The sequence below is a fragment of the Cygnus olor genome, chromosome 16, assembly GCF_009769625.2.
Source record: "Cygnus olor isolate bCygOlo1 chromosome 16, bCygOlo1.pri.v2, whole genome shotgun sequence".
NCBI lineage: Eukaryota > Metazoa > Chordata > Aves > Anseriformes > Anatidae > Cygnus > Cygnus olor.
The window spans coordinates 14,482,869-14,496,884 of record NC_049184.1 but is presented as its reverse complement, the minus strand read 5'-3'; the positions used below and the strand labels follow the sequence as shown (position 1 = coordinate 14,496,884).

At 61.2% G+C, this 14,016-nt stretch overlaps 1 protein-coding gene across 13 annotated transcripts in view; it reads right to left on the bottom strand.

Moving 5' to 3' along the window:
* Positions 1-12,714, bottom strand: part of ZNF512B (zinc finger protein 512B) — a 29,247-nt gene extending 16,533 nt beyond the window's left edge. For 6 of the 13 annotated variants that reach the window (XM_040575771.1, XM_040575769.1, XM_040575768.1 and 3 more), the window contains exons 1-8: positions 12,558-12,714; positions 7,837-7,959; positions 4,223-4,302; positions 3,327-3,455; positions 2,830-3,002; positions 2,404-2,657; positions 1,563-1,640; positions 47-181 (exon numbers count right to left, since the gene is read on the bottom strand). In XM_040575771.1, coding sequence (XP_040431705.1) covers positions 47-181; positions 1,563-1,640; positions 2,404-2,657; positions 2,830-3,002; positions 3,327-3,455; positions 4,223-4,302; positions 7,837-7,957 — 970 coding nt within the window. In that variant the 5' untranslated portion in view covers positions 7,958-7,959; positions 12,558-12,714. Of the gene's footprint in view, positions 1-46; positions 182-1,562; positions 1,641-2,403; positions 2,658-2,829; positions 3,003-3,326; positions 3,456-4,222; positions 4,304-7,836; positions 7,960-12,557 lie in introns of those variants that run through there. The other 7 variants (XM_040575767.1, XM_040575773.1, XM_040575770.1 and 4 more) reach the window with 4 other exon arrangements.
* Positions 12,715-14,016: the final 1,302 nt, after the last annotated feature.

The window sequence follows — 14,016 nt, the reverse complement described above, 5'->3', positions numbered from 1 at the left end:
GCTGCACGCAGAGCTGCTGCCTCCCATCTGCCTCCACCAGCCCTACCTGCTGGGAGATGTGCGGCCGTTTCCTTCTTCACACCCGCTCCTGGAGTTTTCTTTTTCAGCTCCTCCATGTTGGTGTTCCCCTCCAGCTTCTTGGCTCGGTGGGCTTTTGCCTTGTCCTCCGCTTTGACGAGACCTGAAGAAAGAAGGGACGCTTATTCAGCACTTGATTTAATACCATCAGACCAATCTGCATTCAGCAGGGATCCCTCTCAGAAAACTGGGCAAACTGGGATCCCAGACACTAGATCCCACAAGGTCTCATCCCGGGCTCTGTACACAGCCGTCATGACGGATGCAGGCCTCTCCCCGTCCTGCCGGCTGCCGGGAAGGTGAGGAAGGACCGAAGGAGAGGGAAGGTGACCAGGGAAGAGGAAACCCCTGGGCTGCTGGCAACCGTTCTCAAGCCGCCTGCAAAGCAGAGAGGTTAGGAAGTGACGGGCTGGGAGAGGGACTTGAAGGCAGGGCTCTCCGTGCACACAGAGACAGCATCCTGTGACACCGGTGGCACCCTTGGCGACTGCCTCGTGGTGTTACAAGTTGCACGTTGAACCAGGGGGCGCAGGCAAACGCCAGCTCTATCTCACTCTGTTCGAGGCAGCAGGTCGCGGGGGGACCAGCTTATTCACGAGGAACCCGCGGCAGACATTTCAGTCCGTAGTGGTGCCTCTGTGGGGAAGTTACGGGAAACGACCCCAGACTTCCCAGGAGCCAGAGGACAGGAAATCGCAGCGCCCACATCCTGTCTGCTCTTCAGTGAGCGTGTTTAATTCCTTCAGAGCCATTAGTGCCTCTCCCCCAGGACTTGTACTGGAAGGTGCTGCCTCCTCCTGTGCCTGGAAGCCCATGTTTAATTTCCCAAGGTGAACAAATTTCAGAGGCAGTACAAATCCAGTCGCTCTCATGCTGGGGGTGCTGCAGGTTTTCTCCCTCCATACCCCGCTGGGTGTACTGACGGAGCATGACCACGGTCCCAGACAGCTCCGTCAGGCTTAAGCAGCCAGCTCCTGAGTCTCCCCTCAGCAAACATCCCGGGAACACGTCTCTTCCCCCTTGAATTCATTTTCTGTCATGTGGGCGCTGCACTGAGGCAGTCTGAGGGATGGATGCGTCACCCAGCCTCCCTAAGCAGCAGAAATCCTTCTCAGCTCCACAGGAAATAGCGTGACATCCCAGGCCAGCGTTTGCCTGTCTCATGGCTCACTGGTGTCAGCAGCTCATTATTTTTGTTTTATGGCCTTAACCGGGTTCTTCCCCCTCCTCCCTCATTCTCCAGGACCGGGCTCCTGAGCAGAGCAGACGGGGTTGTGACCAGTGCCAGCAGTGCTACTGCCCTGCAGTTCCCTTCCGACACCTTTATGGTCAAAGGCACCAAATCCTCCAGAGAGATGTTCCTGTGGCCCAGGTGGCTCCCACGTTATCTCCACCACAGGGAGGGCTCTTGGGGAAGGGACTTGCCTGAAGTGTGGCAGGGAAAAGTTACAACCCTACAGCTGACCGTGGCCATCCCGTATTACCTTTCAGTCCAAACGTCCCCGAGATGGATGGCTGCTCCCCCGTAAACTTCTTAGGAGTTTTCTGTTTCCTTCCTGACTCAAAAGAGAGAAACAGAGAGAGAGATTTGGTTAAATACCCATACTGCCGGGTGCATTTCAGCAGTCCCGGGGCCAGGGGTGCGCACACGTTCAGTGTCAGGAACGGGCAGAGGGATTGCCCCAAGGTGGCCTTCACCTCGATGAAATAAAGGGGGTGCTGAACGAAACAAGCAGCCCAGCAGCCACTAACAGGGTGCTGCTTCCCACACCACAAAACTAGAAGAAATAACGGTATCCACGGCCAATTCAGTGACTGTAATCATGGCTCTGCCCAGTGCCAAGAGCCTCGTGGTTTCTCCAGCCTCACGAGCTAAGGTATTTGTTGCTGGTTCACTTTGGAGGTGCAAGCAGTGTAAACCCATGCTGTGACGGGGATAACCAGGGCCCAGGCAGTGCTAATGGAGACTCCTTACTCCCCATAGGCAATGAAAATGTGTTTGCCAATCACCCTGGTTTAAACTGCCACGCTCAGGACGGATGAGCTGACAAAGCAGCTTGCTGTGCTGCAGGTAATTCAATCCATTTCCAGCTGACGGGTCCTACGGAAATACCTCTGCCACAGCTGCAACCCTTTTTTTAACTCCCAGTGGAACTCACTGCTGCAAGAACCCGTGGGGGCAAATTCTCAGGATGGGGAAAAAAGGCTCAGACACATCCAGAGAGAAAGGTTCAGCAGCGTTCACTGGAGAATAGCCCCAACCCTTCCCGGGGGACAGCCCATCCCGGGCTCCTGACCCAGCACAGCCCCAGGCTCTAATCTTACTGTGCTTCATCCTCTCGGGGTCTTCCTCCTGCAGCGAGGCCTGGCTGCCCCCCTGCTGCCCGGCGTCCTTGCCGCTCGAGGACTTGGCCGTGGGGGTCGCAGCCGCGATCGCCTCAGCCGCTGCGATCTGAAACTCCTTGCTCTCGCGGCTCTCCGCCAGGCACTCGCCGTTCTCGGCATGGTCCTGGGCCATGGCTTTTTCCGTCTTTGCCTGTTTGGGATGGATGGTGGGGCAAGCTGAACTCTCAGCAGCTCTAGGGCAAAGCACAGAGGGCTTGTTTAAAGAGGGGTTGAAAGACAAGATGTCCTGACACCTCTCCCCACTCCCTGGCCCAGATCGTGGGAATGGAGGTGGGGACGCTGCCCTCCTCCCGGCTCCCAGCCGGCCGTGTGCCACCACCACGCAGCCCGGCCGCAGCCTGGTACCTTTTCTTGCCGCCGCTCTTCCCAATGGCCTTCTGCACTTTGTTTTCTGCTTTGCTGGTTGGCACCGGCCGGTCCAAGTGATTCCAGAGACGATGCTTTTCTAGCTGGGTTTTGGAGGTGAAGGCAGCTTCGCAGTGCGAGCACGAGTACGTCAGCTTCTCCGAGATCGCACCCTGGGCAGGGCAAGGAGAGACAGGCAGGCAGAGATGTTAGGCCCCAAAAGGGCCAGGCTGTTTCTGGTACAGGTGGTGTGCAACACCCTGCTCCTCCCGACTCTTCCCAGGGGTCCACACTGCCTCCAGACCACAGGTCCCGCTGTGCTGCAGGGACCTTGGTCCCCCCTGTATGCACCTCACACTGTCCCCGGCCCGTCTGTGCCCTCCCCATTTTCATCTCAGGTTTCTCCTGGGGTTTGCAGCCCGAGAGGAGCTTTACCTGTAGGCAGTAACGTAAAAGTTGGCCACCAGGAGGGACACGCAGCCCTCAGGTCTCCTTACCCCTTGGCAGCGCTGATAGTGGTACTTCAAGCCATAAATGCTGGGGAACTCCAGCCAGCAGCCGGAGTTGGGGCATTTCACCCTGGAGTGGGCTTTGAATTCGTCCTTCCACTGGTTCATCAGGGGGAGCTGGGAAGGAGAGATGAGAGACGTGGCTGACTGAAAAGCGTCCCGTCCCCTGGCTGTGCACTGCTGTGTCCTGGGGGCTGGGGTCACGCGTGGGACCTCCGCCCACCCCCGCCCACCCGCAGCCCCCTCCCCACCACCCAGAGCTGCGTTTCGGCAGGCTGGTGACAGGACCTGGGATGGAGCTGCACGCTGCAGGCTCTGCAGGCTGTTAGTTCCTCCGGAGAATTTACCTTGCTGTGCCTCCCGAGGCGTACAGCGTGCTCCCAGCCAGGCTGGGGAATAAATCAGGCCAGAAGCCGCCCGGGTGATTTAACCACCCCACATTTCATCCGGTCGGTAAATCACCCCCCATGCCCACGCTCTCATGACAAACTGCTCTGCGTGTTGTCCACGCTGGCAAGCTGGAATTAAACTGCACAATTCTAGGGGGAATAAATCAACCAGCCCCTTGTGCTCTCTAATCATCAGCCAAACCTGATGCGGCTGCAAGAGCTTATCTGGGAACAACACGGGGAAGGGGAGGTTTGTGGAGGGTCCTGATCCCCACCAGGGCTTTTGTAGGGTGCTTAGTGATGCTGTACACCCACACGGAGGGGATACAGGGGCCAAGATCTTGCTGAGCCGAAGAAAATGCTGCTCTGAAGACTAAACCACCTGAAGGGCAGGTTTAACAGAGCGGGGCTGGCTGGGGTGAGCGGTGGAGCAAGCTGCGGGGAGCAGGGCAGGGGCCGGGGCCGCATCCGGAATCAGGGAGCGCGAGGTCTTACCGGGATGTCTTTCAGCGCCTGGTTCTCCGCCTTGGGTCGTCCTTTCTTCTTGCCCTCGGTTTTGTCACTGGTCGCATTTCCTGCAAAGAGACGCAGCGCACGTCACCCGCTGCCCCAGCCCCAGGCTGCCCTGCCAGGGGTGGAGATTCCCCTCGGAAAGGGGATTGCAGCTTCCCACAGCTCGGTGCGCAGCCCGCGTACCTGCAGACACCTGTATGGGAGATGGCTGCGCGCCGCCCAGCTTCTCCTGTTTGTTTTTTTTGATCCCTCTCCTTTCATTCGCAGGAGCAAAGCGGAGCAGTTTCCGCACAGCTGGGGCTTGCTTTGGAAAACCGCACTTCCACTCGGGTCGGAAGAAACCCTTCCTTAGCACAAGAAATCCGTGCGGGGCAGGCGCGCTGGGGCAGCTGCTGAGCACAGAAATCCCCCAGCCCCTTTGCCCGGCCGGCTGGAGACCTCAGTGAGACCCCGTCCCCTTCGCCCAGCACCATCTGCCCCAGCAAAGGGCAGGAGCACCCTACAGATGGAAACGTGGCCCCGCAGAACCCGGCACAGCCTGCTCGGAGGCAGCAGCTGGGCCTTTTTGCTGCGTTCACTCACGCTGCTTTTGCACGAAAGCGCTTTCGGGCACGGGATCTGTTTGCTGGGAAGATTTCCAGGCACACCGGAGACATGCTCGGGTTCGTCTCCGTCACCAGAGGCCTGGCAGCCCGCTCACAACCCCCACCAGGCTCAGGAGAGCTCTGGCAGGTGCCGAATGCTTCCTGCCTCACCTGCAGCTCTCGCTCTGCTGGCCGCCTGGGCTTTGCAGGTTTTTCATCCGCTCCCTTGGGCGCAGCCCCACGCCGGGACGTGCTGGGGGCGGCGAGCACACCCAGCCATCACGGCCACCGCGCCGGGTCCCTGCTGGCCCAGCTTGGCCACAAGCAGCCTTCCCCGGAGGCTTGCAGAGGGCTGCCAACCTCAGCAATCTGCTGCCTTCGTTATTTTCATCGTGCTGTTTGCTGCCCTTGGGACCTGGCGGCGCTCGTGGTGCCGGCTCCGTGGGTGCTCCGCGCCGCGCGGTCCCTCTGTCGTGCTCTGGTTTTTGAGTCTAACAATTGCTAGGAGAAACATTCCAAATCAGGGCAGTTTCTGAAAATACAGGTCAGGCAGCAGAGCTGAGGTGATGGGAGCGCAGGGAATAGAAATGGCAGTTTTCTGCCATGCATTCTGGCTTGGTTCGTAGCTTGGCTGCAGCCGTGCCAAAGCCAACGCCCTGGCCAAGGGAAAGGCACAGGCTCCTGGGCCACGTTGTTAACCCTGGTCCATGCTGGGCACGCACAAACCCGCCTGCACAAGCGCTTGTTGGCACAGCTCGAAAGGGGGGAGCAAAAGCAACAACCGAGCGGAATGGAAATCGCCCGGTCGAAAGCAAGGCGATCAAAGCGCTGCGAACTCCTCCTCTGGGTGCAAAGCAGCGAGCGCGCGCAGCAGCAGCGTGGCCGTAGGAGAGGGCAGCCGGCGGCGGAGGAGCCGCTGCAAAGCTCCTCAGACTGAGTGTCGAGGGCTAACGCAGAACTCTGAGCGATGCTGGGAGTGACACAGAACATTCAGACTGAGATCTGGGAGGGCTTTCCTGGCGAGAATCAGATAAAAGGGACTGGAAGCTGAGCCGGCAATCCCCCCAGCTCCCGAGAAACCGCAGCTCAGCTCCAAGCCTGTCGCTGGCTGCACTCAGAAGCCAACGCAGGATTTCTGCACAAGTGAGAGAGATTGAGCACAAAGCCATCCAGCTACCTAAAGAAGCACTGCCAAAAACATACACTCTCTCCTTTTTCACGCCTCCTGCCCCAGCAGCCAGGGGTAAAATAGCAAAGCAAGACAATTTCCTCATTTATTTCCAGCCCTGTGAAGTCAGGCCGGCTGGTTTGCCTCACGTTGATAGCCATGAAGGCGTCGTTTGGAGATCCTGCATCCCCTGGGAACTCCGCTAGCCCAGAAGGCCTGCAAGAGGTGGCTCACGACACTGCCGCTACCTGCCATTCCTCCCCTTTTTTTTACTTCTTTCTCTCTTAAATGCTTCAAAGTATCCCGAATACAAAAGATCCCAGAGCAGCAGGAAGAGCACATCCCCATCCAGGGGCTTGGCACGCCTGGGGCCACAGCTCGCTCAGGCTCTAGCGACAGCTCGCCTCTCCTCTTCACAGCTTCCGCAAGTTTCAAAACTTTTGGGGATGCTTCACCCCAGACAAGTGCAGGAGAGCTTCCAGTCAAGGCACCTCCCAATGCCCTCAGCGATCAGCTGCTGGCTGGGGTCAGCAAGGACAGGCACGGAGAGCAAGCAGGAGGAACAGAAAATGCTTCTCCTCTCGCAGCACGGTGTCTGCGGTCGGTGTGGTGAGCCGTGGTGAGCCATGGTGCGCCGTGCTGGCATGCAGCAGGCACCACAGCATGCTCGCTGCTGAACCCCAGCCTTTACAGGCCCTTGTACGAGGCACAAACCTGCCCTCGGGTGTTTCCAGGGCTGGCACCGTGGCTGTGTCCCCGTGCAGCGGGCTGTGCTGAGTCAGCAAGGTGGGAACGGCGTGCTCTTTAAAAACGGGGACTGGGGATGGCTCACCAAGAGATTTAGGGTTTCTTTGGACCAAGACCGAAAGCACAGCGTGGGAAGCGTCCTCCCTGCCCTGCCCTGGCCATGCTGCGTCCATGGGGTCAGCAAAGCAACCACAGGAGAGGCTCCTTTCACCCCAGCCTGCATTGAGCCAAATTTGCCCTGGCACAGGGACCCCCGAAGATGCTTCCACCCCCGGCACCTTCCCAGGTAGAGCAAAGGAGCATCTTCACCACGGAGAGCCCTTCACCCCACCGCAGCACTTTCAGCCCATGTAAATGAGAGGGAAAGGCTGAAACAAGGGCTGCTCTGCCTTGCAAGGTGTTGATAAGATGTGGTGCAGGCGAAAACCATGCCCCAAACGCAGGTATGTTCGTAACACAGACTGCTGCAGCTCACTCCCCTTAGCGATAAATAAGTTGTGCTCCTCCGCTGGCCATCACAGCTTCAACCAGCACAAAGAAAGAACATTTGGGAAACGTTTCGCGTGCACATCTCCCCACAAGGCCACTGAGTTTGAGTGCCTGGTCTGAGACACATCGCCGGGCTCTGGCAATGCCCCGACTCCTGTCCCGGCTGCCCGGACCCATGGGTGCAGGCACCCCGCGACGTTCGGGAGCTCCGGCAGAGGCACCGAGAGCCTCGCTGCGTCCCAGAGCGGATTTACCCAGCAGAAACAGACAGGAGAAAAATCTCCTCGGGCTCAGAGATTCCTGGATAGAGAAATCAGCCATCCATCAGCGCCGACAGCCCTTAGCACGCGGGTCCCCCAGGGCTCGTGCGCTGGCGAGCTCCATCCTGGGGGGCGCGACACGGGAGGCAGCAGATGGTCTGCGCTCGTTTAAAGCCTTTCATGTAACACTTAGCTACCGACGTGACAAATAGATGGCGAGACACCCAGCTCGTTAGACAGACACATGTTCCTCTAAAGGGAGAGACCTCTAAAGGGAGAGACCTCTAAAGGCAGAACCCGTCCCCTCCTTCCCGACCGCCTCCACGGAAAGAAAGGCCGGTTCCTTACCGAGCTTGGGGAGCTCTGCCGGGGGGTTTATCCTCGCGTCTGTCCTGCTTTCTTTGCTGGCAGCGGGTTTGTTGGAGCCTGCAGTTTTCCTTCCACCTTTACAGGCATAGGAATCCGCCATCTCTGCAACAGGCAGGGGATGTGTTAGAATTCACGCGCGGCCCCTCGGCGCGCCGCGAACGACACATGCTAGAAGCGAGCAGAGCTGCTGGGAGGGAGGGAGGGAGGGAGGGAAATTAGAAAAGCGTCCGACAGCTGAAGTGTTCCCACAAAGGGGAGAAGCGGGGCAGGTTTCTGAGTATTTGTTCTACGGCTGAGCAGTGCCACAGGCATGGTTGAAAACCTGCTTTTGTTATCGGCTGGTTTCCTCTCCGCATGCAACAGCAAAGACTTTATTAAAAATTATGGGCCGGCTCCGTCCAGAGAAGTAGCGAATAAATGGCTTTTCCTCCTCGTTTATTTCTATGCTTTCATTTAAGACACCAAAAGGAAAAAAAAATAGCGAGTTTTAATGAGCAGATGTAGTGATAAATTTCCAATTTTCCTTATTAATGGGAAACTGTTATAAACCGAGAATTGTTAATGTTATCTAAATTTTCCGTATTAATAATTCAATTTGGCTTCTCTATAAATAATGAACATCAGAAATTCTCGCAGAAGGCCCCATCTTGCTCCCAACGGCAGCAGACGGCAGGACACCCCTCAGCTCCAGCCGTGCCGGGATGAAGGCCGTGGAGTGGCCGCTTCTCGCCCGAGCTCATCTCAAGCACCCCCAGACGCCGAGCCCAAGCCCTGCCTCGCTCCGGTTAACGGAGGCACAACGCGGCTCCAGCCGGAGCAAGGACAGACCCTTGGTCCCACACCGCTTCATTCATTCTTGTTTTTCAGTGCCTGGGCCCATCTTCAAACCTGCTTGCACCCATGGGTGCCGGCTGCCGCGGTGCCTCCTCCCCGCCAGACGTCTACAGATCCCTGCTGCCGAGGAGCAGTACTGCTCCGGGCACCATCCCCTGGGCCACGGGGGAAAAAAGTGCCCCAGACCTCTGCAACGAGGGCGTCCGGCCCTCGGGAGCGAGCCCTGCCGACCACCGAGGCTGCGTCCATCCCTGAGACCCTGGAGGGGACGTGCCGAGGAACCGACGCCGGTGCTCAGCCAGACACCCGCAGCGTGACTGAGGGAAGCGCCAGCTGCTGCCTTCTTCACCTTCCCTTAACGCTTCCCTCCCCCCGCACCCACAAGTTTTTTAACACACGCATTCGACTTGTCACCCCCAGTCCCTCCCACAAAGCCCTGCTCGCATCATTTAACTCAGCCGGAGCCGAAGAGGCCGCTCCGAGCATCCCATCTCGTGCCGCCTGCCCGAGCAGCCCCGAGGCGCCCGGCGCACCCAGCGGGACCGCGGCACCCCGGGGAAAGGGCACGGGACGGCAGGGCTTCGCAGACCCCAAGCCCCACCTGCCCTGCCACCAGGTGTGGGACACCAGGACGTCCTTTGGAGGTCCAGCCGCCCTTTCAGAGGCCGCCCTGGGGACTTGCTGTGCTGGAAAGGGGAACCGCGCGTCGCGTGCGGACCAGATGCTCCCGAGACGAGCTGCCAAACCCTCCCGGCACGTGTGCAGCCGGTGACAAATATTTGGTTGTTTGCACGGACGCAAAGGTTAAGCAGATCAAATGAGAAATTCCAGCCTTGGCAACAGGTTCTCTGGCACTTGGTGCTGAACACAGGAATCGTTTATTCAGCTCGTTTGGACCCGGCGGTAGGAGGGCTGGGTAGGAGCTGCGGCTCCCTCCCCGAAACAGCTCCTCCACGTGTGCACCGCCACTGTGCCTGCTCCCCGGGGACAAATGTGCCAGTCCCCGTCCTTCCCTGCCACCTCCTAACACCTCCGCTCCCCCGAGCGATCCCTGCGGGCGAGCTGCTCACAGAAATAAAAGACTTGAGAGAACCCAGCTAACTGAAAGCTGAAGAAGTCCAAATCTCAGGGAAGACCCCGCTGTGATCCAGGGCACCGACGTCCTGCTCGCTAACACCCAGCAGCGGCGTGCACCGAGCGCCAGGAGCCGGGGCTGGAGCTGAGCATCCCTTCCAGGAGCTACAGCTGCGTGCCCTGCTCCCACAGCTGTCCGATCCTCCCTCCCTGTAGCACATCTGTCCCCTCAAAGAGGTCCTTTCTGGCCAGCTTCGGGGGTTTTAAACTTCTTTGTTTTCCGCACCAAATGCTACTTTGATTTTTTTCCCCCCCCTCTTATTTTTGACTACACGAAAAATAAAAGCAAATAAACCACTCAGCGAGAGCCAAACTCCACTCCCTGGCCACCGACACAACCCCAGGGATCCCAGAGGAATTGCCCCAGAGCCGGAGAGCAGAAATCAGCCCATTGTTTCCTACGATGTCCAAACTTCTCACTTGGTTTTGAGTAACACACGCTGAAACCAGAAAACAGCCTGCGCCGTGCGCCTCGCCGCGCTTTCGCTGCGTTTTGGTGAAAACCCTTCTGGTTTTCGGGAGCTGGTGACGGGAGAACAGATACCGGCAGGTCTGACTGCGAGGGCACACGGGGAAGGCTGGGGCCGGCCCCACGACAGCCGAGGACACCCTGGCCACCGACCTGGCTGCTGCAGCACCTCCGCAGATCAAGCTCCCAGCTCTTCTTTAGGCACCTGGCGCAGAAGTCAGCAGCGGCGTTTTTTAAGCGTCCCACTCCAGCTCCGGAAAAAAGCCAGTGCCAACCCGGGAGCCAGCACGGGATGTGCAGGGAGCAAACCTGCAGAGCCTCATGAGCTAATGGGGAGGAAGCACACGGTTGTGGAGGGTGAGGAGTGAAGTTTGGGAACCTGTCCCACGAGAGGCGCTGGTCCTGCGCCACGAGCAGCCCGCCACACGCTCCTCTGCTGGGCTTCAGCAGGGACAGCAGCGTCACCGCCACTCGCCGCCCTGGCAGGCTTCTTCCCCTCTGTTAGACTCCTCCTGCAGAGGTGTTGGGCTTTGCGGGCTGAGCACAGCCCAGCCGCCGGGAGATCTGGCGCACACTGCAGACGAGGAAGTAACTCCACACAAAAATACCTGCCCGTCACCTGGGGCCAGGTCAGCGGGGCACACACGCAGCGAGGAACGCTGCGATGCCCCCGGCCCCAGCGCAGCCGTACCCCTCCGAGGGGGAGAAGTCACCGGTCGATACGCTCCACTTATCGTGAATAATTTATCGACGGCTTCGGATGGCCCAGCGCGATGTAGGTCATGCCAAAAAAAAGCAAGAGCACTGCCCACCCCTGCAGTGCCCCGCTGCGAGAGGTGCGCCAGGGCAGGCAGAGAAGCCACCGCAGGTGACGGTCACCAAAGGGAGCTCGCTGACCTCAGGCTGCACCTTCAGCTGCAGCTGAAGAAACTTTCTGGGGGAAAAGACGACGAAGTGCTGGGAGAGACTTCCTTGGAAGGGAGGGGAATCACCACCACGGGAGGTTTTCCAAGAGGGAGGTGCCCCGTGGGTGACAAAACCCCAGCGGGACAGGACAGCCGCACAGCGCCCTGCTCCTCGCAGGGCCAACGGCGCTCCCGGGACAGAGCCACGCATGTCCCTGCCTCCCCGACGCCTCCACAGACCTCCAGCCCCAGCTGGGGACCCAGCAGCTACAGGGGACGTCCCTCTCGAGGTCCTTCAGCCCCGGCTGCTGCACCGCAGGAGCGCCGTCACCCACAGCGAGCGGCACCCAAGGGCTGGTGGTTCCCCCACGAACACCCCCAGCAGGGCTCTTCTCCAGGAAAAGAACTCCCATCAAGGAAAAACAGCAGAAAGCCGACCGCATTTCAGCCGAGTGACTATTTCTGGGCGTGGGTGAAGCTTTTTGATGGTTTAAAGTTTCTGTTTGAAACACATTAGCAAGTCCCTCCCCCTCGCCCATCCTCAGGCACAAAAGCAAATGGGGAAAGCACACACACACACACGCACACACACACAAAAAAAAACACCAGACAATGAGCGGCAGCGGCCCCGTCCCCAATCCTGCTTGGCCTCGGAGCCTGGACAGCCTGGACAGAGCCACCACCCTGCCCTGCTGCGGCCACCGGTGACAAGCGGGGACGTGGGGACACGGTGACCGAGTGGCGGCGGGTGGCCGTGGCGGTGACCAGGCCGTCCCCGTGCTCTGGGCATCCTCGGAGTGAGTGGACACAGGCTCTGTCACCTCGCTGGGCTGCCCCGTCGCCTGTCACCTCGCCGGGTCGCTGCCTGTCACCTCCACGGCCGGTGCCATCCTCCAGTCCCCTAACCGGCCCTCGTCCCCCATCCTCCTGCCACCTGGCCACCCCGCCGTCCCGTCACCTCCATACCTGTCACCCCTCAGCACCTCACGCCCTGTCCCCTTCCCACCCCATCGCCGCCACCAACCCGCGTCCCCAGCGCGTCCCCGCGCCCTGCCACCTTCCCGTCACCCCCCCTCCGGGCCCGGACCTCCCCCCCCCCCCCTTGTCCCCCGTCCCCCCGGGGCCACTGCCACCCGCGGGGCCACTGCGGGGACCGCAGCGAGGCCTCGGGGCCGCGGGGGACCCCGAACCCGGGCTGCTCCCGGGGCCCGTCCCGCCGCCGGGCCGCGCTCCCCGGGAGGGGAAGCGAGAGGCAAAATGGCGACGCGGGCTGCGGCGGGAGGAGCGGGAGCGCGGGGGGTCCCCGCGCCGGGGCTGAGCCGGGGGCCGGGCCGGGCCGTACCGAGCCCGGTGCTTACCTCGGCGGCTGGCCGCGGTGCGGGGCGCTAGGGCCGGCTGGCCGCCGAGCGGCGAGGCGCTGCCTCCCGCCGCCCCCTCGGCTGCGGGCCGCCGTGCGGGGCTCCCCGGCGAGCCGACACCCGCGGCGCCGTGCTCCGCTGCCGAGCTCCCCGCCCGCCGCCGCCGCCGCCGCCGCCGCCGCCGCCGCCCTTCGCCGCTCCGCCGCGGCTCATGCGCGCTTCCCAGCCCGGCCCGGCCCGGCCCAGCCCGGCCCCGTGCCCGCCGCCGCCGCCGCCGCCGCCGGCCGCACCGGCCCCAGCGCCGCCCGGTTCTCGCGTGGCTCCGCTGCCGGGCCGCGGCCGCGGGGCGGGGGGGTGGCGGCGCCGCCCCGGTAGGGCGGGCCCGGGGAGCGGCCCCGGGACGCGGGGCACCGGGGTTGGGGCAGGGAGGAGGCCCCGGTGCTGTCCGTGTCACCTCAGGGTGGAAGAGCCCCTCGTAAAAGTCGCCCTCGGGGCCCGCCGAGGCCTCCCCGGGTGCCCCCGGGGTTGGTGGCGGGGGGCACCCGAGGGAGCGCCTCGAGCCCCGTGTTGGGTGCTGGCGCCGGAGGGCGAAGGGAGCAGCTCCAGCACCGACCCGTCGGGAGGACACGGCCTCCCCTGGCCCTGTGTCCCTGGCTGAGGTCGGCGCTGGCGGCCCGAGACAAGTCGTCCCACTCGCCCCCAGCGCAGGGGTGGTGGCAGTCAGAAACTGGGGTTCAGGCTCTGGGAGCGGTGCTGCTGACCATCACCGCTGCCCAAGGCTTTAACCACCCACCCCACACAGCCCCCGGCTCCTCAGGGCTCTCCCCTCCGAGCCACGGCTCTGCCCCTGCACATAAAGCTCTCCTGCTGATTTTCCCAGCCCCTGTGTCACCCCACAGGGCTGGTGGCACTGGGACAGGTGTGACAGGCGGAGCCACCCCCGGTTATTTGAGCTGGACATGCCAGGATCCAGGGTTCGCTGCGGCAGTGCTGCCGTCTCAGTGTCTGCCCAGAAATCAGGGGAAATCCGACAAATTTCGCCACGTGGGATTGAAGCCCAGTGTGTCCATCATTTCCAGGGCTGCCCCGAGCCGTCCCGTGCCTGTCCGCTCATGGCTGGTGGCTCCGCTCTGAGCGTCACACATCACCGAGACAGCTCTGGGCACGAACCAGCAGCACATGACGAGGCTCCTGGCTCCATTCCTGCTCCATTTCCCCTGTCCCCAAGGCCACGTGGGCGAGCAGCCGCAGTCTCTGGGTTAAAAAGGCTGCAGAACACCACTCTGCTTGGCAGGACGGGGATTTCCCAGTGCCGCTCGCACCGAGCAGGGACCCCACGATGGCATCGCCAGCGCATGGGGAGGGTGATGAGCGTCTTGCAGCCGGGCTCCTCTCCCAAGCACCTCTCTCCTGCTGTCTCTGGCAGCTCGCAGGCACCGTGGCGTGGTCCTGCAGCGGA